This window comes from Molothrus ater, chromosome 8 (genome assembly GCF_012460135.2).
Source record: "Molothrus ater isolate BHLD 08-10-18 breed brown headed cowbird chromosome 8, BPBGC_Mater_1.1, whole genome shotgun sequence".
Taxonomy (NCBI): Eukaryota; Metazoa; Chordata; class Aves; order Passeriformes; family Icteridae; genus Molothrus; species Molothrus ater.
Genome location: NC_050485.2, coordinates 20,481,732 through 20,508,043, shown reverse-complemented (window position 1 = coordinate 20,508,043; position 26,312 = coordinate 20,481,732). Strand labels below are relative to the sequence as shown.

The 26,312-nt window shown below is 39.3% G+C and overlaps 1 protein-coding gene across 1 annotated transcript in view; it reads left to right on the top strand.

The window, feature by feature from the left end:
- Positions 1–15,654, top strand: part of BTAF1 (B-TFIID TATA-box binding protein associated factor 1) — a 42,221-nt gene extending 26,567 nt beyond the window's left edge. Inside the window, exons 20-38 of the mRNA XM_036385625.2 lie at positions 538–964; positions 1,979–2,169; positions 3,081–3,234; positions 3,326–3,435; positions 4,430–4,631; positions 5,012–5,160; positions 7,493–7,645; positions 8,119–8,240; positions 8,448–8,615; positions 8,801–8,878; positions 8,959–9,088; positions 9,752–9,893; positions 10,056–10,186; positions 10,616–10,741; positions 11,485–11,637; positions 12,218–12,429; positions 12,590–12,749; positions 13,326–13,496; positions 13,735–15,654. Coding sequence (XP_036241518.1) covers positions 538–964; positions 1,979–2,169; positions 3,081–3,234; positions 3,326–3,435; positions 4,430–4,631; positions 5,012–5,160; positions 7,493–7,645; positions 8,119–8,240; positions 8,448–8,615; positions 8,801–8,878; positions 8,959–9,088; positions 9,752–9,893; positions 10,056–10,186; positions 10,616–10,741; positions 11,485–11,637; positions 12,218–12,429; positions 12,590–12,749; positions 13,326–13,496; positions 13,735–13,881 — 3,126 coding nt within the window. The 3' untranslated portion in view covers positions 13,882–15,654. The remainder of the gene's footprint in view (positions 1–537; positions 965–1,978; positions 2,170–3,080; positions 3,235–3,325; positions 3,436–4,429; positions 4,632–5,011; positions 5,161–7,492; positions 7,646–8,118; positions 8,241–8,447; positions 8,616–8,800; positions 8,879–8,958; positions 9,089–9,751; positions 9,894–10,055; positions 10,187–10,615; positions 10,742–11,484; positions 11,638–12,217; positions 12,430–12,589; positions 12,750–13,325; positions 13,497–13,734) is intronic.
- The last annotated feature ends 10,658 nt before the right edge of the window (positions 15,655–26,312 follow it).

Here is a 26,312-nt window from a genome sequence, read left to right as displayed (position 1 = left end):
TCTGCTTTTAATCTTTTTCCAGTGAAAGATTTAGGCAACAATAGTCAACCACCTATGAGTGCAGAAGGATATGGAAGGTCCTGCAACTACTTTGCTGTGCTTTTTTCTTAGATTTTTATCCCAGTCTCTTTCCTCAAAGGAAAGTCAGCTGAGAAGCGATTTGTTCGTGTACAGGATCTTGCACATCCTTTCTGGATTGTTGTAGTCACATTCTACTTTGCTAATCTGTCACATGCTTAAATATTTCCAGAATATCTGGGTAGAACCCGTGGGATATGGGACAATCTAAATTTGCAGGAGCACATAAACTGCTCTTGTAGCTTTGGGAATCTAGACTTTAAATGTCTATGATATACCTGATTTTCTCTTTGATCTGCAGTTCAGGATTCCCAGAAATACATTTTGGAGCATTTCCTGTTATTTACTGGGAAATGGAGATGGTGATATGTGGTCAAGTGACTCATGTTGTGCCATGAGGATATCCTGTTTTACAGTCAATGAAACAGATTTCTAATTCCTTCTTTTCCTTTCTCTTAGGTTACTTCTGTTTTCAATGAGGTGACATCATCCTTTACTTTGAATCCTAAAGTTCTGCAACAGTTGGACAGTAAAAGGCAGCAAGTCCAAATGACTGTTACAGAAACAAATCAGGAATGGCAAGTGTTGCATCTGCGAGTCCATACCTTTGCTGCATGTGCAGTTGTGAACTTGCAGCAACTTCCAGAAAAACTAAACCCTGTTATAAAACCCTTAATGGAAGCTATCAAAAAAGAAGAGAATACACTCATACAAAACTATGTGGCTTCATGTATAGCAAAGTTACTTCAGCAGTGTACAACCAGGTCTCCTTGTCCCAACTCTAAGATTATAAAAAATCTTTGCAATTCCCTGTGTGTGGATCCACATCTTACCCCACTGGCATCATGTCCTGCACAGCCTCAGAGTAGCCATGAAAACTCAAAAGGTAGGACAACTAAGACTGCCAGGATTCTTAATATGTCTGTGCTTATTTCTGAGCTGATGAAATGAGTATTTGAATGAGGCTTGTTTTCACTGATTTTTAAAATGCCAGCATCTGAGTATTTATTAATAATGATTTCATTTAGATATTTTAAACTGTGTGCAACTAATGTGCATTGTTTTATATCTATATATCTATATATCTATATAGATGTATAAAATACTTTCATTCCAATTTCCAGGTATGGACTCTGGTTAATATCTAGTTCTGATGACATTTCACTTACAGATGTTATTGAGTAAAAATGGAAATTAAAGCAGCCTGTCAAAAATGTGTGGCTTGTGTTACATTCCATGGGCTAATCATAAGATAAAAAGATGAGGACAGTGTTCAAAATTAATAAAATAATCCTATGCATGCAATGGTCATGAATTTTTTTAAATGGCTGTCCCTTATTGAAAATGTATGGATTGAATGAACCCAGATTAACCCAATTAAGATCTTAATACTCTCAAACATTCTAACCTCCTTTAAGATTTGACCATTGTATGTTTTACTCCTTCTTAATGAATGTGTCCTCCTTTATCTCAGAGTAGAATAACATTCACATGTGATTGAAAATGAAGCTCTCTAGTATAAATGGAAACATCAACAAATGCAAAGATACTGATGGCATCTTTTATTGTATCATGACAGAAGTATTGAACTGTTTTAAAGGACACAGAACATCAATTGGTTGGAACTTTAGAACATAATGTGTTCACAGGTAACATACATGTTACCTGTGCTTCTTGCTGAATTATAATTTCTGGCAGTTTGCACACTTCTCATCCAGAGTATGTAATGTTGTCCTAGCACAGTAGCTGTTTGTACTAAAGTTCCATCGTCCTCAAGAGTGGAAAAAATTAGGGGATTTTTAAAGCATAATCAGCAGATGACTTGTAGGTAGCTCTCACTTCCCTCTATGTGTTAAACTACAGCTTAAAGTGTTGTCAGCTGTTCTCCCTTTTCTTTTAGGGCCCAACTCTGATAAAGATGGGATGCAGCACACAGTTACTAAGCACAGGGGAATAATTACACTGTACAGACATCAGAAAGCTGCTTTTGCCATCACAAGTCGGCGAGGTCCTACTCCAAAAGCTCCAAAAGCCCCTATTGCAGATCTCCCCACAGGCAGCAGTGGAAGCATTCCTACAGAACTTGATGAGGTACATTTCAAAAGCTTGAATTTGCAATTTCACATCCGCCCCTTCTTTCCATTACTTTGAATTCACTGGAGTTGATACCTTTGTAGTAGGGATGGCAGGGGTTTTGCATCACAAAACAGGAAGTTTATGTTTGATGTTTTAAATGTTTGTCATTAAGAACATTAATAACTCCTGAAATGTTGTATTTACTATAGAATATGAATATCAATATAAGTTCATGGAGATGGATTTCCACAATGGGTGGAACAAACACAAGATGACACAAACTGTGTCCTGCCCATGTTAGTGTTGGTCCATCTCAATGCCTGATGGATACCTCTGAAGCATTAAAACCAGCAATTGAAATATGATTGTGTAAAACAGCATGTCTGTGTGACTTCCATACTTGGTGTCCTAAACTCTTCCCTTTTATTAATTTCAAACTTCAGCATGTTTTAATGAGGTTCTAGGCAGGATTGTGAACTCCTAAACAGTGTTGTGGATTTTATTCTTAATTATTAATGTTTTCTATTAATTCTGCTTGCCAGAGAGAGCAAGAGAGGGGGATAAATAACAAATCAAGTATTGTAAGTTTTCTAGTAAGTACTGTTCTTGGTATCACTGTATTGGCCATATCTGAGGCTCTGGAACCAGAGCCACTTGGAAACATCTTGTTGAAATGGACTGGTACCAGCAAAGGCCAAATCTCAAATTTATGGACTTTAAATAATTGGCTGTGAAAGAATTTTTGTTTTTTACACATGTATAAAGAATAAAGGAATTAACTCAGGAAAAAATCTGTTGGTGAATGTGTTGTAGGTAGGTATAAACACAATCAGAATTGAATGCCTATGTAATGAGAGGTCACCCTTGACAATAATTGTTATTAAATGTATCTAACCTTGCTACTTTGTTGAATTGTTTAAATCTAGGCTCAGAAACCTTATGTTGTACAGAGAAGAGGAGCTGAATTTGCCTTATCTACTATAGCTAAACATTTTGGTGCTGAAATGGCAACAGGATTGCCACATCTCTGGGATGCTATGGTTGGTTCGTTAAGGAACAACATTCACATAAATAATTTTGGTAATTGCACTTCTGATTTAAACTGGGGAAGGGTGGCAGGCTGGAGTCAGTATGTCAGTCTGAAACTGAGCACCTTTTCTGTTTTTACCAGATCGAAAGCTGTTACTGGAAAAAGGAGATGCTCCTGCCCAGGAGCTGGTGAATTCCTTGCAGGTTTTTGAAACAACAGCAGCTTCAATGGACACTCAGCTACATCCCCTGGTAATCAGCTTTTGCATGAAACACTTCAGTCTCTTTATTGCTGGTTTAAGTCTTTATTGTGTCTTGTTGTGTTACACTGGAATCAGCATCTCTACTCTGCTTTATTCTAACTCTGTATTTCCTAGACCTGGAGAACAGACTGGTAATATGATGCCTTCTGTTTGTTATCAAAGTGCAGATTAAAATGTGGTTATGTAGCACTGTGTGGCTGACTGAAAGACTTTTTTAATACGTGCCTTTTATGTATATATACATAAATGCGGTATGTAGTGATTGTGTAAATTGGTTTTGGTGGTGCTAATACTGTATGCAGTTTAAAAGAAATTTGTAGAATGTCAGAGAGGCTGAACTTGGTTCATCAAAGCTAGTACTTAGGGACTTGCACACTAGGAAAAACCTGACCATCTGTTTAGGTATCCAATACAAAGGCATATCTGCACTGATTAAAAGAAGACACATACACACACCAAAGACATAGATGTATACCCTGCTGGGGAGATGCAGATTTCCTTCTGGCTGTCCTCCTTGTCACACAGAATTATTGAGATTCCCAACATGAGTAATTAATCTACCTAAACACAAAGGGAATGAGTCCAGGACAAATTTGCTAGCTGGAAGGAATTCTTAAATCTGTATTTAAGAAATAATTATTTTCTCTTTAATAAAAAATTCTGGGTATTTAGTACTATATTTTCAGTGTGAAACACTTCCTTGTTAACTAAGGGCTTAATTAATTTTGATTTTGACTGAAATGCTGAATATTTTGTCACTCTGAATTTTGTCTGTATTGGGGAGTAATACATGTTCAAAGTTCCAATTGCCTTTTTCTTCTGAAATAATTTTTTCATTTTAAACAATTATATCTTGCAAAGGAGCCATTCCAAGCATTCTTAAATGACTTTAAAAGACTCTGTAGTTTAAAAATAAAAAAAAACACTAATTCTTTTATAATTCATATTAACCTTTACTCTCTGCACCTTTCTCTTTTGTTCAGTTAATACAGCATTTGCCTCATCTTTACATGTGCCTTCAACATCCCAGCACTGCTGTGAGACACATGGCTTCCCGTTGTGTGGGTGTTATGAGCAAAATAGCAACCATGGAAACAATGAATATCTTTCTAGAGAAAGTTCTACCGTGGCTGGGAGCAATAGATGACAACACCAAACAAGAGGGTGCAATTGAAGCACTTGCATGTATCCTTGCTTGGGTATTCAAAAATGCAGAAAATCCTTTGTTGTTTCACTTGGGTGAACAAAAAAAGAATGAAATAAAATAATAAGCTGGTTTTTGTTCTGTGGAAAGAAACAGAAGAAAGTTTAATTTACATTGCCCATATTTTATCTGCCATGTGACATTTTGGTGGAGGTAATTCGGTTTCTCAAACCATGCACTTTGCTGGCTAAATGTAATTGGGTAGATCAGATTTCCCTGCTTCTGCATTGCTTTGTTACTAGAAATTTCATTCACCTGAGTGTAACAATTCATGACTCTTACTGAGTGTGAAATCTCCTGGCTGTATATTTGTCATACAAACCTGAACTATTAAAAACTATTTCCTTAATGAGCACTCCAGGTGTAATGGAGCAGCTGGATGTTGGTATTGTTCCATACATTGTTCTTCTGGTGGTTCCAGTTCTGGGTAGAATGAGTGATCAGACAAACAGTGTACGTTTTATGGCCACTCAGTGCTTTGCCACACTGATTAGGCTGATGCCTCTTGAGGTAAGCTCCAGCTGTAAGTATATGGATATGTGAGCTGTCCTGCATCCGCTCTCACCAGCTGCAAAGTCCAGGCTTCTGGCTTATTAAATGCTGAATGAGTAATGCTGGTTTTATAGGTGTTGAGTCTGTATCAAATAATAGAAGATGTGCCCTTTAAAATGAGCAAAATTGGACCCTGTGTTAGCAATTTTCTAATTTAATGTTAAAATAAAATTTCTCTTTATAAGAAGCTCGTGCCAGCTGTATACACAAAATTTAATGGTAGATTTATTAATTTTGTGTGTAATGCTGCTTTTCTTAGCTTGGGTTTAAAAGCTTTAGGCATTCTGTGTGCACTCTCCTTAGGTATGTGTGTTGCTAAGTATGTTGTCAAGAGAAATGGTGGTTTAAAAGCAAAATCAAAAATAACAGTAATAGAAATAATGTGGGGATAAGTAGGGTCACTTATTACTAGTTTCTAAAATCAAAAAGCACCACCCTACATATATAGGTAAAATATTGTATATTATGGTGAAGTAGTGCTTAATCAGTACAGATCTGCTTCAGTCTTTCATTCCTGCTACAACTTGCACAGCTCAGACAACTTCTGATGTTGTGCATCAAGGACTACAATGCTTCTAAGGAACTTAATGTGACCACCAGATGGTAATAGAAAACAGTTTAGAATTTCCACAGCAATAATGAAAAGCAATTGTCAGCTTAATGCATTTTTTATTCTTTCACTTTTTAATTTAGCACAATAGAACCTCAGAATATGATAACTAGTGATCTGCCTTAACAGGAGCACACTTACTTTGTGTGCTTACACTGAGATGTTCAACTGGTTGAAAGGGAGCAAAGAACTTACTTTCTAGCATGCTCATTGCAGTGCCATTTGCACCAGGCCCTTCTTCATATGCATCCTAAACACAGTCCCGTGGAATACACATAGCTTAGGGCCTGGGGGACGGTTAAAGCTATTTTAATAAAGTTTAGTGAGAATCTCTTAAAATGTACTGTACTTGTTTTATTAATTGCATGCATATGCATGATCACTTCATATTTATTTTCCATAGTTATGGAAGAAGTGCCTTCAAATTTCCCGTTCTGGTTAAGTTCAGTATCAGATACGGAACTATATTAAATATGTGAGCATAGAGTGAAGCAGATTAATAGTGAGAGAAAATATTCATATTGTCATGGAACAGTATTTTATTTAACAATAATAAATAGCATTAAGTGAATTGGGGCAACTTAACTATGCTCTGTTTTCTGCATCTTTATGCTCAAATTGAATATTCTTGCAACCATAAAATTACTGAGAGAAGGATTGTAAGATACATGGTTCAACTTGATCAAACTTGTATTGATAGGCAATTCTGCTGCAAGCTGACAACATATTTGAACCAAATTACCTGCCACAGTGTTCATACTGCAGGTGGGATCTTCTAAAGGGGAGTGTAGGCAGAGCATTGAACAAGGAGGCTGCTGTCTCTGTGTATGAGTGTATTTAAATATCCTGTGGGGCAGTACTAACATCCCCCTTCCTTACTAACCACATACATGGTGGCAATATTTGGTAGAGGGTTTTTTTAGTCAGGAGCCCTCTCTAAGTGTTTAGTAAGATGGGTTTTGAAGTAAAGCTGACTAAATGGAAGAGGATGAAGAGGATGGAAGAGGCCCAGAAAAATGGGATGACAGATGTGATGGTGGGAAAATGGCAGTGCCTCTGCTGCTGCTGTATGTTATTTGCAAGCAAGAATGAGTATATTTGGCCCCCAAATGCCTTCTTTGGGCTTCTGGCCAGGTATGGGGGGTACCTAGGAAGTAAAGCTCTGCTGTTACAAACCTAGAGGGGTTCAGGTTTTGGTTTTTTTCTCCCAACAGTTTCCAACTGTTTGAATTCATCCTATGGGTTTCAGTATCACTTTAGATCTAATTCTGCTAAGTAGGAGAAAAATCCATCAAACTTTGGATGGTAGCTTGTGGCTCAAGAGGAGTGGGTGTCATAGGATTCTCTAGCCAGCCAGATAAACCCTCTGATTAGAGGTAGAATAGCTCAGTCTTTGTAGAATCTTAGCAGCTTGACCAGAATTTTCTATCTCTTGTGTAATTTTTATCAATCTTTTCAAAGTGTCCTTTTGGGGCAGGATTTGTCTCTTGAACCTTGCAACCCTGCATGTGTTGACCTGCAAGTAATCAAACAAGTACAGCTAAATATAGTATTTAAATTTTGAGTTTAGAATCATACAGTTGAGAAGATTGCAGATCTTTACTGCGTGTTCAAAATGTCTGAGTAATATGAGGTTTAGTCCTGTAGCCCTTACATGACTGCTTTAAAATGTTACCCTAGGCTGGTATACCAGACCCACCAAACATGTCTGAAGAATTAATCAGGATGAAGGCTAAAGAACGTCACTTTCTGGAGCAATTACTAGATGGAAAAAAACTGGAAAACTATGAAATTCCAGTACCAATCAAAGCAGAGCTCAGAAAATACCAGCAGGTAACAGCTTATACTTTTATTTTTAAAGTTCCAGTCTGATACGGTTTCATGGGATAGCAGGAGTTGTTCAGATACGTTTTTCTTGTGAATTTTTGAGTGTTTGGTTTCTGTTGTGCAGTGTGTATCTTGGACTCTGGGTATGGAAGAACAAATGAAGTAATGCATCCTTCTTACACTGTTCTAGTGATATTTTTCCCCTTCCTGGATTTTGCCTTTTTTCTGGGAATGGTCAGTGGGCTGTGCCTTGCTAACACTGACTGTGGCAGCCCAGCACTGCAAAGTACCATTTGGGTGTTTGTTTTTCCCTTTATTCCCCCTGCTTTTAGTGAATGGGCTGTAGGGGATGCGTTTGTGGGTGGGGAACCAGCTCCTCGTTTGGCAGCGCTGGGTCACTGAACATATGGATGTGTGAACTGAAGCTCAAATAGCAAAAAGCCAGGTTTTATTGAGTCACTCTCCTTTTCTGATTTCAGGATGGAGTGAACTGGCTTGCATTTCTCAATAAATACAAACTTCATGGAATTCTTTGTGATGACATGGGTTTGGGAAAAACTTTACAATCCATTTGCATTCTTGCAGGTGATCATTGCCTCAGGTAAGCTTAAACAAATCACATTTTGTCTTAGACTTTAATGATAAGTCTTGTGTGATAATGAATCTGGACATAGTCCTGAGCAACTGTGACTGTGGGTGCCTGTGCTTGGATAGGGGATTTGGACCAGGTGGACTCCACAGATCCTTTCTCACCTCAACTCTTCTCTGAAAAACAATTTTTTTAAACTCTTATTTTATATTCTTCAAGGGCTCAGGAATATGCAAGAACAAAACTGGTGGACAGTGTTCCTCTTCCCTCCTTGGTGGTGTGTCCTCCTACACTCACAGGACACTGGGTGGATGAAGTGGGAAAATTTTGCTCAAAAGAATATCTTAATCCATTGCACTATACAGGACCTCCTACTGAGAGAGCAAGGTAACCCATCTTGCACTCTAACTGGTTTACAGTAAAATATCACACATGGAATTTTTCAATTTACTTTACTACTACTGAAGCATAGTTTGTGGGCATAGGAACATTTGTGGTGGTATCCTTAAAGGCTGAAATAATAACAACATGTAAGGAACACTTCAATTAACTCCTCTTTTTTTTTTTTAAAGATTGCAACACCAGGTGAAAAGACACAATCTCATAGTGGCTTCATATGATGTTGTAAGAAATGACATCGACTTCTTCAGGTAAGAATTGGCTTGTTTTCTGAGGTTTTTAATAGCTTAGAATTTTAAATGCTACTTAAGTCTGTGTTCTTCTTTTCCAGAAATATTAAGTTTAATTACTGCATTCTTGATGAAGGCCATGTAATAAAAAATGGAAAAACAAAGCTGTCAAAAGCAGTAAAACAGCTGACTGCTAATTACAGGATAATTCTTTCTGGGACACCAATCCAGGTAATTGATTTTCTATTTTGGATGAATAGTGGAAAACAAACAAGATAGGTCTGTCTTGCACTCAGCTTTATTGTACCTTTTAACAATCATCTTGTTCAAAGTATACATTGTAAAACAGCTTTTCATTTCTAAATTCTCAAAACATCATCTTTCCCTTTCCTGGAATACCTGTGTATAGGGGAATGAATGCAAGTTTTGTGGTATTAATGGAGTTCAAAAGTTGGCAGCAAGACTTTCTCTACCACTTCCTCTTTAAGTGTTGGATAAGGAAGTGACCATTCCCATATGCCTCAAGTAAAATTAGCAGGAAACTCAATTCTAAGATCTCCAGATTCTGAACTCTGTCCGAATGACTTGGCTGTGCTGTATCTGTCTCACCTAGGACTAAGACCACTGGTGTGTCCTGGGTTTTGTTAATCAGGAAAACTCTGGATGTGGCTTAAGGCACTGGACACAGTGGGAAGTCCATTTATACATTCAGGTGCATGCAGAGGTATTTCTGTTACTCAAATGGATGAAAGAGCCACCAAGCTCCAGGAGCTTGGGACTGGGTTGTAGTGTGAAGTTTGTAGAGTTTTAAATATGTATGGAAATATTTTCTGATACCTTGCAACAACTCATTACTCATGAAAATAATTTATCAAATGTTTCTTTTATGTGCAGAACAACGTGTTGGAGTTGTGGTCATTGTTTGACTTCCTAATGCCAGGATTCCTGGGCACTGAGCGCCAGTTTGCAGCTCGTTACGGCAAACCAATCCTGGCAAGCAGAGATGCCCGCAGCTCCAGCCGAGAACAAGAGGCTGGTAAGGATCAAATGTTTCATCTTTGGGTTTTTGTTTAAGCCTTTTAAATGAGATCTGCTAATGAAAGAAGTGTGGTTATTTCTAACATCAGAGATTGAGGGGGAGCTGAATGGTTTGAAAAATGTTTTTCTTCTAAAACACTGCTGCTGTTGCCCTCATTAGGGGTACTTGCAATGGAAGCTCTGCACCGCCAAGTCCTGCCATTCCTGCTAAGGAGAATGAAAGAGGATGTGCTGCAAGATCTTCCACCCAAAATTATTCAAGATTATTACTGTATTCTCAGTCCTCTACAGGTATGCTTAAAAAGTGGCTGAAAGTTTATTTTTCAGCAGAGTTAAGACCACAAAGGCATGAAATCTGTATTCCTGTGTCAATTTGATATCAGCTCTGACAGTCTCTGGATGTACTAAAAGAATTTTGTAGTATGTGTTTAAAACACTTATTCCAGTCCTGTATTAATAGCATGTTTCTTGAGTTTAATTTTGGACATTGTTCAGGAACAACATGTAGGCATCTGCAGATTATTTTTCAATAACCCTTTGCAAGTTGAAAGAAAATAAATGGCAAGAGATTCTGTTTATCTTCTGTTTAGTTTATCTTCTGTTACATATGAAATAGCTTTCTTGATGTATGATAATTCTGAATTTTAACTTGAAACTAAAGTCTGAATAGAACTATCTTCTGTCAGAAAAAACACACTCGTTCTCTTGTCTGGTCTGCAGGTTCAGCTTTATGAAGATTTTGCTAAGTCTCGTGCCAAATGTGATATTGATGAAACAGTTTCTTCAATTTCACTGAATGAAGAAACTGAAAAACCAAAGCTTAAATCTACAGGTCACGTATTTCAGGTACAGTTTTTTTCAGTAATTTTTATTACCTAGTATATACATTTTTGGTAAATGTATTTATAGGTTTAGTGAAAAATTAAAATCAAAATAGTAAACTTAGACATTTGTGGTCATCTGATCTAAGTAGAGTATTTATGGCTGGAATGTAAAGTATAGCTATTATGTTTAAATTATGAGTTTGTGTCTTATGATGCATAACATTGCCTCATATTTTTAATGTGATCTGCTCAGTTCTGCTGTTTTGTGGATCTCGTAAAAACTGAGTACTGAGAGAGCAAAACCTCAGAATGAGGGAAGTAATTCTGATTGCATCAGCTCTTACACTTCAACATTGAGATTCTGAAACATGGACAAAATGTTTCCTTAAGGATAGATCTGAATTTATGAAGGTTCATGATCTTATAGAACTGAAGATCAACTCTTGGTTAATTGGAAACAATTATTCTCAAAGTGCTCCCAAACCCATTTCCTTTATTGCAGACTCAGATCAAGGTGTGGAAAATGGTAATCCTTGCGTTTTTCCAGAAAGAAGGGACCAAGATCACAATGAGTGTAACAGTGTTTGGATACAATTTGAAATGCAGGTTTTAAATGTGCAACTTTGATGAAAATACACCATAAAGTCCAGATTGTGGAATGTGGCAGAGTGACTCCTGTACTTATAGTTAATGCTGTTAATCCTTTTTCAGTAACTGTGTTTTTGCTTATTATTTCTTTGAACTTCATTTCTTAAATAATTCAAGGCATTGCAGTACTTACGGAAGCTCTGCAACCATCCAGCATTAGTGCTCACAACCCAACACCCAGAGTACAAGAGAATTACAGAGCAACTTGCAGCTCAGAATTCATCCCTTCGAGACATCCAGCATGCACCTAAGCTGTCAGCTTTGAAACAAGTGAGTAGACATTTGTTGTGCCTTAAATTCCCCAAATGTCTCTGCTGCTGTTACAGTTTAGGATGTTTTATTTAAGCTTTCATCAATAGGAAAACTCTTTTTAATAAAATTAAGTAGTAAATGAAAGGAATGCAAGGGTGTTTCAGGGATATGCCCTATTTTCCCTGGTAATTTAAGAAGGAGGGGGAAACACAATCTTCATGGTGATGTCTGTATAACTTGTTGGCATATGAAAAACCTTACTTCTGTTTTTTTCTTGTCCCTCTTGTTGCAGTTTTTTTTCATTTTTATTACACAGGAGACTACTTGATAAAGTTAGATTGCATTTCCATAGCTTTACTTACAGTAGAGTTTAAGAAAAGAAAATGGGTTTTTTTCATTTTTTAATGACTCTTAAGTTTTTCATAGTTTGACAGGGAAGCCAAACTTTGCCTTCTTGTCATTTAAGTGACTGTCAATTAGATACTTCCTTCTGCAGTTTGTTTCTCTAATTTCTACTTTTGATAATCAATGAATGTCAATATTTATATGAGCTCTACAGTCATTTTAATGACACACTTTAATGTTCTTTTACTTAAAGCTGCTGCTGGATTGTGGTTTGGGGAATGGTGGATCTTCAGAAAGTGGTACAGAAGCAGTTGTGGCCCAGCACAGAGTGCTTATCTTCTGTCAGCTGAAGAGTATGCTGGACATAGTGGAGCACGACCTTCTGAGACCTCAGTTACCTTCAGTTACGTACCTGCGACTGGATGGCAGCATTCCTGCTGGGCAGAGACATTCCATTGTTTCCCGGTATGCCTCTTCGCCTCATAACCACTGTGAGGCCAGCTTTGATGAACTGTGTTATTTAGATGGTGCAAAATTGGGTTTTTCGTCTGCCTCAAAGCAGATGAGGTTCATAAATTCTTTATTTAAATGAAACTTACCATACTTAACCTTTTCTGGTATGTAGGTTTAATAATGACCCATCCATAGATGTTCTTTTGCTCACCACTCACGTTGGTGGACTGGGACTTAACTTGACGGGGGCTGACACCGTTGTGTTTGTGGAACATGACTGGAACCCGATGAGAGACCTGCAAGCCATGGATCGGGCACATCGCATTGGGCAGGTGAAAACCTCTTCATTTCCCATAAGGGTGGCTTTTCTCATGCTGAACTTGCTTGAGAGAGTTTGTAATGTATAACAAAGTGACATCTCTGGGTTCCTATCAAGCTTCCATTCATACTTACTTCTTGCAAATATACCAGCTGCTGAAGTGCATACTTCCTTATTCTGCCCCCAACTTGATAAGTCTTCTCTTCTGTACTTCCTGAGCTGCTGGGGAGAGGCCAAAGAATCACCCTTTGGTGGAGGAAGAGAGAACTCAGGACTGAGACAAGGAACTGAAGGGACAGCCTGCAGGGTTGTCCTTCTCTGGTGCAAGAATGACTGGTGGTAGTCTTCCCCTAGAGCTGTAAAAATCAGTGAATTCTTCCAGAGTACAGAGGCAACTGAAGATGTTTCTACTATATAGGGGCACAGTCTTGTGCTTTCCATCTAATGTCTGTCAGACTGAGTAGCGTTACTGAAGGGTGGCTCCAATCCAAACTGCTTCTAGACTGTTCATGATAAACACTAAAAGTTTATGCTTTCCTGAATATCTGAGATGATACTTGTTAGCTAAGTGTGATTTTTTTTCTTTCAGAAACGTGTTGTTAATGTATATCGCCTGATAACCAGGGGAACTCTGGAAGAGAAGATCATGGGTCTTCAAAAGTTCAAAATGAATATTGCAAATACAGTGATCAGCCAAGAAAATGCAAGCCTACAGAGCATGGGAACAGAGCAGCTTCTTGATCTGTTCACTCTCGACAAGGTAAAGAAACAGTCGTACAAATACCTACCAAAAATAGTCAGCTTAGGGAAAAGCTTTGCTTTGAAATGTAAAATTTAATCACACAAATGCTTAAGTTGGACTGCTGAATAGTAGAAAGGTCTCTGAACAACAGGAGGAAGTGATATTTCCCCAGAAGAATTATGAGACTTGAAGAATTTATTAGATTGTTGGAAACATTATTCTGTATATTAACAGGATTTTTTTTTCTTTTGTGAAGGATGGCAAAACTGAAAAAGCAGATACCTCTACCTCTTCTGGGAAAGCATCAATGAAATCAGTACTCGAAAACCTTGGAGAACTATGGGATCAAGAGCAGTATGACACTGAATACAGTCTTGAAAACTTTATGCATTCATTAAAGTAACCACCACATATTTGTAATACAACTGCTGCTAGTTCACATATTTTTCTGCTGATATTCAGCAAACTTCAAAGCATATAGAGTGAACCTTTAGCTTAATGTGTAAATAGACTTACTGAAAGAAGAATCTTCAAAAGACTGGCATGAAGTAGTGTCAGCTGTTTCACTGGGAAGTTATTATGTCTTAAACGTTTGCACTGTATAAAAACTTTAAATGTAAACATTGTGAGGTGGTTCAAATTTTACTTGTTCTGAACAGCTGCAAATTCTTACTTGGTAGAAGAATTAAAACATAGCAGGTTTTACATCTGTTAACAAGTGTGACTTGTGTTTGCAGTCAAGTCCACCATTATTTCTTTCTGTATCTATAATAGTTTTGTACAGTTGTTTCAGTGCGTACTTCAGGTTGTTCAGTGTACATTTTTCTTTTAAACACAACTTGCTTTTATGGTATATTTAAAAAGCAATTTTCAACTTAAGCTTTCATTCAGATCATTTCAGGAGTTATATCACCAGAGGCAAAGCCTAGAAGCCTTGAAAGTATTGAAGAATGGAATGGCACTAGGCCTGTGCACCCACCTTTGTATATTGACTATATATATATCATGCTCTTCAGTCTTTTGACACCATCTTGTGAGAACAGCTGACTTGAACTTTTTAATGTAATGAGCTCTATTGAATACAGGTAATGGCCTATTTGAGGCCATGTTTGCATCCTGTTAGCAGGGGTGTACTTTTTTAATTTATCTATAAGGCTAGAATATAGCCACTTTGAGAGATGCATGTATTCCATATGTTTCAATCCTATATATTTTTTGTAACTAAAAGAAGAAATTAAATATACAGACAGACGTTTTCCAGAAGTAGATTTTACACTGTCTAGGATTCTAAAATCCATGCTAAAAGTGACTGTGTACTAAACCAATGCATGATTTAAAGCTTCTTAAAGGAATAGGGAGGACTTTTTTTCTTTAGGAGAAAATATACATAGAAGTACCTACATTCAGTTTGAGGTAATTGAATAGTTAAAGTTGTGTAACAAAGATAGTAAAAGACTTTAATAGCAGTGAGTGAGAATAATATGGCTGTATGTTATGCAGCTTTTTATAAAAAAGGGAGGCAGTATAAAAGTGTGTTTCTAGATGTGCATATGTACCAGTATATGCACTTTTTTATAAATATTAAGTTATAGATAACTTACAGCAGTTGTCTGAATACATAGAATATATGTATAAATATAAAACCTAAGGTTTATAGCTTGCTGTGTGCTTAAGCATCAGAGCTTAAAAACCACCAGAGACCTCAACTATTGTAAAATAAGATTGTTTTAAAACTATATAAATCAAGACAGTTCTATAGCATTGGAGAAGAATTAATGTCACATTTCAGTAGTTATGAACTGCCAGATTGTAACTAAATTAGCATTCCATGAAAATAAAAAAAACTGGGAATATATAAGTTGCATGTTGGGTTTGTCCATGTTTAGTTTTGTTTCTCCAGGGAAGACTTATCTGGCTGTAAAAAAAACCTAATGCTTTTGGAAATTACAGCTGGATTATGAGTGCTACATTGGTTAATTTCTACCTTCAGACCATTTCTGTTGTGCTTTCAGCTGATGATCCAAGCAGGGGAGACAAGATGGGTCTTGGTGGTGTTTGCAGAGAAGTTACAATGCTGGAATAATGCGTACTTGAAGATAACTTGGTGCAGTAATTTGGTGATAGTGCCTAGAAATAACAAGATATTTGAATAAAGAAACTTCTTTAGTGGTAAAAATTGCATGTTTTTCTTCAAGAGTTTTATTAGGTGCAGTGATAAGAAACTTTGGGTTCTGTTGGGAAAGAAATAGCCTAGGACTTTTTTAAGCCATTTATTTATCACATTGTAGTTGCTATGCAGCCATAATAATTTTAGTGATGGCTCTCTTGGATATCACATCAACAAGACTCCTGCACCTGAAAAACAGGGGAAGGCAGAACCTAAAATAATTGTTTCAAGAATATTATATGTACTGGCTGATGTTAAGTGTTCTGTGAATTAGTGCTTTGAAATGTGACCCAACAGGAACACTGCACCAACTATATAAAAAATTGGATTTTGTTACCTTAATATTTAACAAAAAGCTGTTCTGTGCTTTTCAAACTAGCAGAGCATTTGCCAAGATCTGGCTTGTTTGTGCAGTGTCCTCAGGGCACAAACTGGATTCACTTACAGCGAAACTCCAGCAAGAAATAGTTCTTAGAATGCTTCTAACTGTATTTGATCTCTTTAATGGGTATTCAGCTGGACCAGACCAGGGTCTGGGCTGGAATAGGAAAGTTTATTTATTTCTAGGCTGAAATGAAACGTTCAAATATGTCAGATTCTCAGCACCAGCCATTTTGCTCTCCAACTCTGCCCCTAGTACAGGTTGTTACTTGCTAATGAGGATACAGCCTAAGCCTTGACTGACTGCAGGTGGACTCTCTGGAGGCCCAAAGAAACATGAACTGAGTACAACCATGCACAGGCTCAGAATGCTTTGGGTTGGAAGCAACCCTAAAGATCATCCAGTTCCAAAGCCCTTGCATGGGCAGGGTCACTTTCCACTACACCAGATTGCTCCAAGATCTGTTCAACCTGTCCCTGAACACTTCCAGGGATGGGGCATCCATAACTTCACTGGGCAGCCTTCTCCACTGCCTCATACTCAAGGTTTGATGCATTGTGTGTAATTTGCACTGAGTTAAACTAGTCTCTCTCATCATTTAATAGCATCAAAAAACCACTAATAGTCACCAAAGCCAGACCTCCAAATTAATGTAGTTCCTGATTCAGAGCTTGCTAACCTGTGAAAACTAAGTACCTCTGACTGGTGACCACATTCTGGGCTGGAAGGAATGACTTTCAAACAAGTGTACACATAATGCTGCTTTTCAACCCATCTTAAGGACTGCTTGAAATCCTACTTAAAACTAAATGGAGAACTACCTTCTGCAAACAGGTCTGCATAAACACACCTTCTGCCCTTCTGCTGTGTCTGTTGTACTTAGACAGACTTGTTAGATTGAATTCTTAGTTTAACTTTCTCCGTTCATGTTATATTTGGAACTCACTTAGGCAGGAAGCTGCTTGCTTTCTGCAAATTTACTTATAACTATTGCAGGTTTCTAGGTTGTTTTTTTATCCTTCTCCCTGATGATTTTGTAAGGTTTTTTTTCCTAAGTTTACTGAAAGCGAAATTACACTGAAGATCCAAGGTATACATAGTGATTTAGTTTAACTCAAATTAGCTCAAGTTGAGTCTTTTGCTTTAGCCCATTATCTTTACAAATCTTATATTTTACCTTAAGATTACCAGATTTAAAGACAAATGCTTGCATTTGGCATTAGTGGTATCCCCAACTTTTCTACTGTCTTGTGGTTCTGCAGGTTGTAAGGCAAAGAGCACATGTTTCTAATTAAGCCTTAATTCAAGCAGTAGTAGGGCAGCTTTTAGGCCATATTAGAAACTGTGGAAAACTTCTAAGATGAAAACACATTCACATACCAAAGCTTTTATTACCTTGCTTACAAATGGTAAATAATGAAGTGTTAAATCTAGCTTGGTGTGCAGTGTTAATAGAGCTTTGGCACAGGGCAAGTTTTAAAGCTCTTAAGGATGACAGCAGTAACTGACTTGTGCTAAGTTGCTTTGTAATCAAAAGCTAGGAAGATGGAGTTCTTTAAACCAGGCAGAGAGATGCTTTAGAGTAAACATTATTTTTCAAATCACATTCAAGTGAATTACTCTCAAGGAAAGTTCTCTGAATATAAGGATTTTTATAGAGATGATAATCCATCTAAATTCTTTCAGTGGTCTATTAAAAGACATGACCTTTGAATTTGTGTCAGAAACCCTTTCAGTTGGCTCCTTATCTTCTAGTAGCTTCACTAGTTCTCCAGTATTCTCTTCTACAGCAGGTTTGGAAGTATCTGTTCAGTTACGCTGTTTTTAAGGCCAACGCCCTGTTCAGGAATCAGGATTTAATTGATTCTGGCAGCCAGACCAGACTCAGGGATTGTGCCCAGCAAGCGAAAGCTTCCTTTGGTGTGAAACTGACAGCACTACCCTCTCCAGAACAGGAATGCCACTCCCCTCCTGGGAGGACCAGATAGCAGCAGGGTCACAGAGCTCTAAGTTCACACTGACAACCCTGTGATCTTGGATGTCACTCAAAAGGAGATGCTCTTCATCTGTGTGTGTGCACGGGCAGAGCTCTGCTGGTTGGAGCAAGCATGGTGTGTATAATGCCAAGTCATCTCCATTCATAAACCTTATGCAATAACAACAAAACCTTAATTTTCTTCTATTGCTAACAGGTGCCTTTAATTTGGCATAAAGAGTAGAAGGTCCAAGCTCCTCTGTATCTTTTTTTCTTGGGGAACAGCTAAATACACTATTCTAAATACACTGTGCATATGCTGCAGTAGATAGGCAAGAAGACGAGAGAGAAAGTTGTCCTTTGCCAAGGTTAAGACATTTTTATTAACTTGTTGTAGACACTGGGATCCAAACTTGCAACTTGCTGGTGGGTATATCTCAAGTTGTACCCACCAGGCTTCCATCTGCACAAACCAGCACATGAGGGTTTAGGAAATTTGTTAGGCTATTCTTCCTTAAGGCTATCAAACCTTTAAAAAGTCATATGTTCAAGACTTGTTCTGCTTTCTTAGCTCAGTCATGTGGGTAGCTAACTTGGAATTGGGTGTTTGACAATTTACAAAGTAATCAACAATCACAAACTCTTTCAGATAATGACCTTCAGTATTTTCTTTTAAAGTAAAATCCAGACCAGGATTTGCTAAGTTGTAAAAGGTATTCACATACTAAAGGAAAACATTTACTGCTCATTTTCCCTTTTCAGATGAGGGAAGGAAGTTGATCCAGAGAGCAGAAACTTCAAACCCATAAATTCAGCCTCAGGTGCAAAAGCTGCAGGAAGGGGGAGAAAGGAAGAATACACTGCATCCTGCCAAATGGCTGTTCCAGGGATGCAGCAAAGTGAACTTCTCTGCAGTTCAGGGAGAGGCTCAGAAATAGCTGAGCTATGGGAACATGCTGGCCGTCTCCAATGCACTCCAGTTCCAGAGGCCTTTGCAGGACTATGTGTGCTGTCCATGCCAAGGCTGTGCCTGCCAGAGTTTTCCCATATGTCAGGGTAATTACATTTCACAGTTTATGCAGGCTGGGTGCTTAGATACTCCATTGAGAAAAGGGAATACTGCTCAGTGTAGCGGCCCAGGCGTTTCATGTGGTTAACTTGTGTGCTTTTTTGCTGCTGTTTCAATGTTAGCTCTCTCTGAGTAAATACTGTGCTCTCCAGATACACATTTCTGTATTCTGACCTTGTTTCTCGTGACTCATACTGCACTTACAGGGATTTAATTATCAATCACAGCCCAGCATCTGAGAAATAAAGCCTTCAAGTTGAAATCTGTAATGGTAAGCCAAGGGAAGAGCTAACGCAGATGTTAAAATCTGCTTTTGCAACAACAGAGCTTGAAAAAAGTCAGTTGAATTTGTCATGATCTCTGCTGTAGCCAGAGAGGGAAGACATTAAAAATGCATCAACTCCGAGAAAATTACGCTTTCCAATTCCTGCCTTTCTTCTGAATCAGAGCTGCCTCACCTAACAGCAAAACTGAACTTTGCATTACCAAAACAAGTGTGTGCCTTTAGGAAAATGCTGCACTGTATTCTGATCTATTTCTTCATGCTGCCCTTGCCTCCACACAGTCCAGATTATAAAACTTCTGGGACACTTGTAGCTGTTCATTCTTGGCCTCTATTTTGCAATTATTATCACTCACAAAGCACAACAATCAAACTGAATCAAACTTGTCAACTAAACTTTAGGTACTCAGGTGCTATTTCATGTTCATTTGGACACATTTGGATTCGTATAAACACAGGCAAAGTTCACTTCTGAGCATAAAGTCAAAATGTAGCCCATGCTCATATTCAAGAGAATGTGTTTTCAAGAGATGGCAGAGGAAGGAATCATGCAGAATAACAAAACCCACAGTAAGTGCCAGCCCACCAGTGTCTGTCTTCATTTATGACTAATTTAAAGTTCACCCACTTAGGCACCATATCAGTTAAATCATCAGTTCATTTGCAAGCTGGAAAGGACAACATAGCAGAATTCAAAGTTGGTGCTTCTGCTTTCTTTGCTGCCCTGGTGAGAGCTGCAAGATGTGATCAGTATTTCAGGCTTCTCACAGCCGACACAGTCAGCAGTAGTTAATTATTGTTTATAAAATGCAGAACTCTGTGTTCTCACAGTTAGAAGTTGCATCACTCTTTGGCTGTGCCTATTATTTATCAGCTGAAGAGCAAGGCAGCAAACAAAGCAAGGAGAGTGAAAAAACACCAAAACCCATGACAGTTTACATGGGCTGTGTAGGGGCAGGAAAAGTAAAGGAGGAGGAAGGGACATTGGATGCACTTGCCATCAGCTTATTTTCCCTGGCTCTGTTTGGTTTATTTCGCTCAGTTTCCCACTGTGCGGTATTTTTGCCTCCAATTTAGATGTGGTCACAGCTGGCAAAGCCACCGAGTACTGCTGTGGAAGAGATTAGAATGCCTTACCACTGGGAGCCTGGTGTGTGCTGCCTCATCCCCTTCCCACTTAAGCAGGAAAAGTAGCTCCAACCACCACCACAGGAGCCTGCTGTGCCACCCCAAAGGAGAAAACAAACCAACCAGACTCAAAGTTCTGATAAGTTTAAATGGCAGATGGCTACAAACACCCCACAGCTTCTTGCACCTGCACAGAAACCCAGCGAGAAACAACAACCCTTCCACACGAGCTGAGGCCCAACACCGGCAGTGAGGATGCGGCAGCCAGCGCTGCCTTCGCAGAGTCATGAAACCACGGAGTGTCCCGAATTGAAAGGGACCCACAAGGCTCAGCGAGTCCAACTCCTGGCCCTGCACAGGACTGCCCTAAGAGCCACACTGTGCTCCTGAAGGCATTGTCCAAACAGCTCCTGAACTCTGTCAAGGCTGGCGCTGTGACCACTTCCCTGGAGAGCCTGTTCCAGTGCCCAGCCACCCTCTGGGGAAGAACCTTGTCCTAATACCCAAACTAACCCTTCCCTGCCTTCATGCCCTCGCTATCCTTCACTCTCCAAACGGCATAACAGAAGAAAGGGCCTCAGAACCACCACTCTGCTCCTCGGGCTCCTGCCATCGCCCTCACGGGGGAAGGGATGGAGGGACGGCCCCTCAGTGCCCCTCAGTGGGGCCGCGCTGGCTGCACAGTGTGGGATCCCCGCAGCGCCCCCCGCCCTCAGGGCTCCCACTGATGGCGGCTGCCCAGTGCAAGCCGGCCTCAAACTCGCCGTCTTCCCATTTCAGCCCGCTCCCGGGTTTGCCATTGTGAGCCCCAGAAACCAGCCCTCTCCCCAGACCCCGGGGCAAGGCGGGCAGGGCTGGGGCTGTGCAGGGCCCGGCGAGGCCTTTGCGCTGTTGGGACGTTCCGAGCAGCAAAACCGGCGGCCTCAGCTGCGGGTTTGTGGATTCCTGCCAGGTGAGGATCAGCCGGGTTTGGGCTGAGTTGGACACCTTGTGGGCTTTTCTAGTTATCCACCCGAGGTCTCTGAAGGCTAGGAGGGCCCCTCTCCGTTTCGTTAGTCTGCTGCTGATCTGTCACAAAGTAAGACTTGCTTCCGTGAGAGATGTATTCAAGGCACTAAATGGCTTTTGCAATTATTAGATGCCTTTATCAGCTTTGCTTTGGCACTTAATCAGCCGCAAAAGCTATTTATTGCCTCATAAACTCCTCTGCAGCAAACATTATCCTTTAATTAATCCTTGAAAATTACAAAGGCTGATGAGGTAACCCCATTTTCACACCACCCAGTTAAGATGAGGAGGATTTGTTGCTGTTTTCCCCTTTCATTTTGTTTTTAGACGTTTGTCAGCTGTCTCAGTCAGAGGGCTTGTTAGGACAGGTAGTAGCAATTAAGCAGCATGTCCCAGGTAACAAATACCAGCCAAATCACTGAGCTGTGAGGATTATTCACAGCTGAGAAAGTTAGGAGATGAGTAAAAGTTAAACCTTAATTTAGCTCACATTAAAATAGGAAAGGCAATCTGAGTGGCATGTTGCTGCAGAGTTAAAGGATGTTACAGACTCATTAAAAGATTGGACCAGTTGCTAATTAGGATTTTTTGAAGGACACAATGGCAGAAGTAGATCTCTTGCATATTGAGAGACTTCAGATGCATTCTTGCTTTGTATATCATTAACTTTTGTATATCAGCACTCAGAGGAATTCAAAATAACTGAAAAGCATCAAGATCTGTCTCTGCAACAACTCAATACCTTAAAATTTTCAGTAGCATAGTGTTTTTTAATCTGGATACAAGTTTTCTTTACAACACAGACATAAAATTCTGCTATTTCCACATACCCCAACCCATGCACCCACCAGATTCAGACATTTGTTTTAAAGTAAAGCAGTTCACAAAATAACAAAAATGTTAGGCATCACTATTTCAAATTTAACTGACCTTATGAGAACTAGAATTATAGCTGGAAATTCAATGCTTTTGTGTAAATGTGCCCATTCTACTTTACAGGGGGGTGAGAGGAGCAAGAAACATTCCCATAAATATTTGGGAGTTGGCAGTTCTGAGTCCTATCTCTTCGCTTCCCATGGATGACTGGTAATTGTTGGGGAATTTCCATTGGCTGCTTGGAAAGCTGATGTCAGAGAGAAGGTGTTTCATCCAGGTCAGTTGCTGAGTTGCAAAAAGGTGGTGGGACCATGTAATCAGCCAGTTCTCTGCAGATGTGCAGAAAATGTTTCATGAACCGTAAATTGTATTTTAGGAAATACCTAGTGATGCAGGTAGTTAAGGCAGAATAAATTTGGTAGGGGACTTGAAGTATAGGAAGAAAGGTTGCTCTAAAAATTATTGCAACAAGTTTCCCCATCAGCATTTAAAGTTTCCAAAGCAAATTCTGAAAGGGGGAAAAAATCTCTTGTGTTTGAGAAATAGGCAAAGAGAAAACTGGGAAAAGAGAAACTATGTCTCTTAAAGCTCTTTATTTTTCCTCATCATTGAAAGAAAAAACACAACCCAAACCCACAAAAACCTCAACCTTGTTCTAATCCTAGCACACAGCTGCTAGGGAATTTACATCTCCTGTGGCAGGTGTTAATCATGATGAGACTAAAGAGCAGTTCCACTTCAGTGAGTCTTTCTGTGTGTTAGTAGGTGGTAGCATAGTCAGGACTCAAATTATAAGAGATTATGTTTTCAGAGATGTGTTGAAAACCCCAACCCAGCAATTATGTTTTCCAAAGTGTCCATTTGTTACTGCTGGAGACATCCTGCGTTGCTGAGTGGTGCGTTCTTGCCACCTGAGTTTCTGAAACACAAGTAGGGGGGGGAAGGATTAAGGAGGTGAATACTGTTAAAGCAAAACTTTGGAAGCTAGAAAGTCTGAGGCTTTACATCCTGGGAGGAGATGTGTTGAGGTACAGCTGGTGCAGTTTTTTGCAGCATTAGATGGTCCAGCAGCCATCTTGCTGTCCTGCATGGCTCTGCAGCAGTGCAGTCACCTACTCTAGCCCCAGGAACAGTCACACAGGCAGAGGGACACACCCCAGGGTGCAGGAGCACCTCAGTACCTGGAGTCCAGAGCTTCTTGAAATTAAAGGAACCACAGTAAAAAAACTTGAGTTCATTGGGAGTTACAGTGGGTAACTAAGTTAGTTCTAATCTAAGGTACTTCTGAATTAACTGTGGTAGTGAGAACACATGCTCAGGAGCAGTGACATTCAGGACTCCCAGGTCTGTATCTTGCCCTTTGGCTAAAGATGAGGCCAAAGGTCCAGACCTGTGAGTAACCTCACCTGAGGAAATGCCAGCAGAGGTGCCTCACTGTGACAGGTTTGGTATTTCTATGCATTTAGTTGCAGCTTTCTCATATGCCTGTAACTTCCTTTCTGAGCAGTTTGGTATTTTTGTCATGTCTAAACCAAAGGATTTGGATTCAGGAATAATGTTCCTCATCCTGGTTGCATAACAGAGCACAAATACCAGCTGCTGTCCTTTTCTTTCAGAGCACAGCTGGAGCACCAGGGGGAAATGGCCGTCCCAGTCCTATTTCCATTTTTATGGACAAGAGTGATTGTTCAGTGATGTTAGTGTAAAGGCCTACAACATGCTAGGATATGAGTGGATTTGTGTGGGATTCGTTTCACCCTGAAACTTTTCCACAATCTGAAGTATCATGGGGAGTATGGAATGTGAATGTGTAAGGATATCAGGCTGCTCACTCTAGTCTGGGTTTTATGTGCTTCCCTATGGAAAAGAGGGAGAGTGTGTCTCTGCATCACAGAGAGACTGTATCACAAAAGAAACTGCGGTTGTATCTCTGCATCACAGACTGTTCATTTTATGCATGTTAAAGCAAAACTTCCTTTGGCTAAAATGCAAAAAAAGTCCTGGTAATGTAATTGCTACTTACCTACAGCTATTTGAAAAACATTCTCCTGATTCTTCAGGGGATACAGAAAAAAAACAAAGAGAAGGGATTTTGTTTTCCCCAAATTACATCACATCACACAATTTTCTATTAATCTTCTTTTCAGTGTAAAGAATATCCCTGTTGTTTCAAAAAGATGACAGCATGCTGCTCAGTGGGCCAAAGGAATGATAATGCACTCTTAGAGCATGAGGAAATCAGCCTTGTTGCTCTTCTTCCAAGAATAAAGCTGAGCAAAAAGGTTAATGCAGGGTTGAATCCTTTAGAGTAATTAATCAAATATGTTAATGAGAGCACCACTTTGTTATAATTTCTAAAAAAGAGAGGTTGGATCAGAACAACTTGAAATTAGAAACAATCTCAGCATACTGACTCTAGGACTTTGTAAGATGTTGAGACAGAGCTGCCTGAAGAGTGCCCTGCATCACTGAGCCCAGCCTTGCCCCACCAGAAAATCTACAGGAGGAAGCTGCAGGTGAAGTTTCTGTGAATGTCCTGGGTGGGGGGGCATTGTCTCCTGCAGCGCCAGCAGCAGTGAGGTGCAAGAGGCAGACAAAGGCAGAGCTGTTATTCATGCTTCATTTGGTACAAACAATACATTTTAACCTGCCTAACAGAAACTGAGCCAGACTGAGTCAGAACTGTTGTCAACTTGGCTTCCTGAGTTGTTTCTAATGTCTGAGCAAACCTTTTCTTCCAGTTTCTGTCGATCTGATTTGCAATCCAAAGGGGTTTGTAGAGTTAACCTAAGGGCATTGAATAGGTTTTGACTAACTCAGTCTCAGTTGGAAATGTGCATGTAATGGGATATTGCTGAGAAACAGCTTCTTGTATTGTACTTTTCTGTGTACAAGTTTTGTTTGAATACTTCCAGTCCTTATTGGACATCACAGCCGTGTCTTTGAAATGTTGACCTAATAAAATGCGGTGCTGGAGATAGAGAGCCAGTGAAATGTTCATAACCTCTCTACCCAACACAGTCCTTTCAAAGAGGGATCAGACTTTCAACTTCAGTTCCTTACACAGTGAGAAAGAACCAGCAATTAAAGCTCCTTAAATGCTTGTAGTTGTTAGGTATAGAAATTAAATTATACCAATATGTGTTCTCTACAATGGAGACGGAGGCAGAAAAAGATCATCACATTAATTAGTTTTTTCTTTTGGAAAAAGGACTGGCTTTATTGAGTGTTACAACTGAGACCAGTGCATTCTTGACTGGCTGTAAGATCTCAGACAAGTTATTTCTTTTTGGTTACATTTTTGTTACTTTTATGTGCTCATTTTGTTTTTTGTGCTTAGACTGAAAGCACTTCAGGACATAATCTCACTCTCTCTGCCTTTTGTAATGCCAGGCCTAGCAAAGCTTTGCTTTGCTTTGGGGCCTTTAGACACTGATGAAACATAGATACTTTCAAAGATAATTAACTACACTGACTTTGAATGGAAAGGTATAATCTGGCCTGAGAAAGAGGAATCTTTGCTGCTCTACCCTATCTGCTGATGACACTTCTCTTGGAAAGGAGGAGACTGGAAATTTTTGCAAACATTCTATATGTTCAAGATGCTTTCAGTGTTGCAGCTGAGTCTGAAGGAACTGGAATGTGAGTGGTTAAATTGTGTTTGGCTGAAAATCATATTAGCTCAATACCTGCATGTCTCACTAGCAGCTAAAGCCTAGAAGAGGTTTAGTAAAAATTGAGGAACTCCTTGTCCCACACAGACAGCTCTGATTGCTTATAAAACTTAACCATCAAGAGCCTTGAGGGGCACAGGGCTGCAGTGTGGTAATATTTAGGCTGTAAAACAAACAAATCAAATCAAAATAGGCTTTCCTTTGAAGAATTATATAAATTTTCCATTCATTCTTTTTTTTTCCTATTATTTTTATCACAACAGCACCTGAAA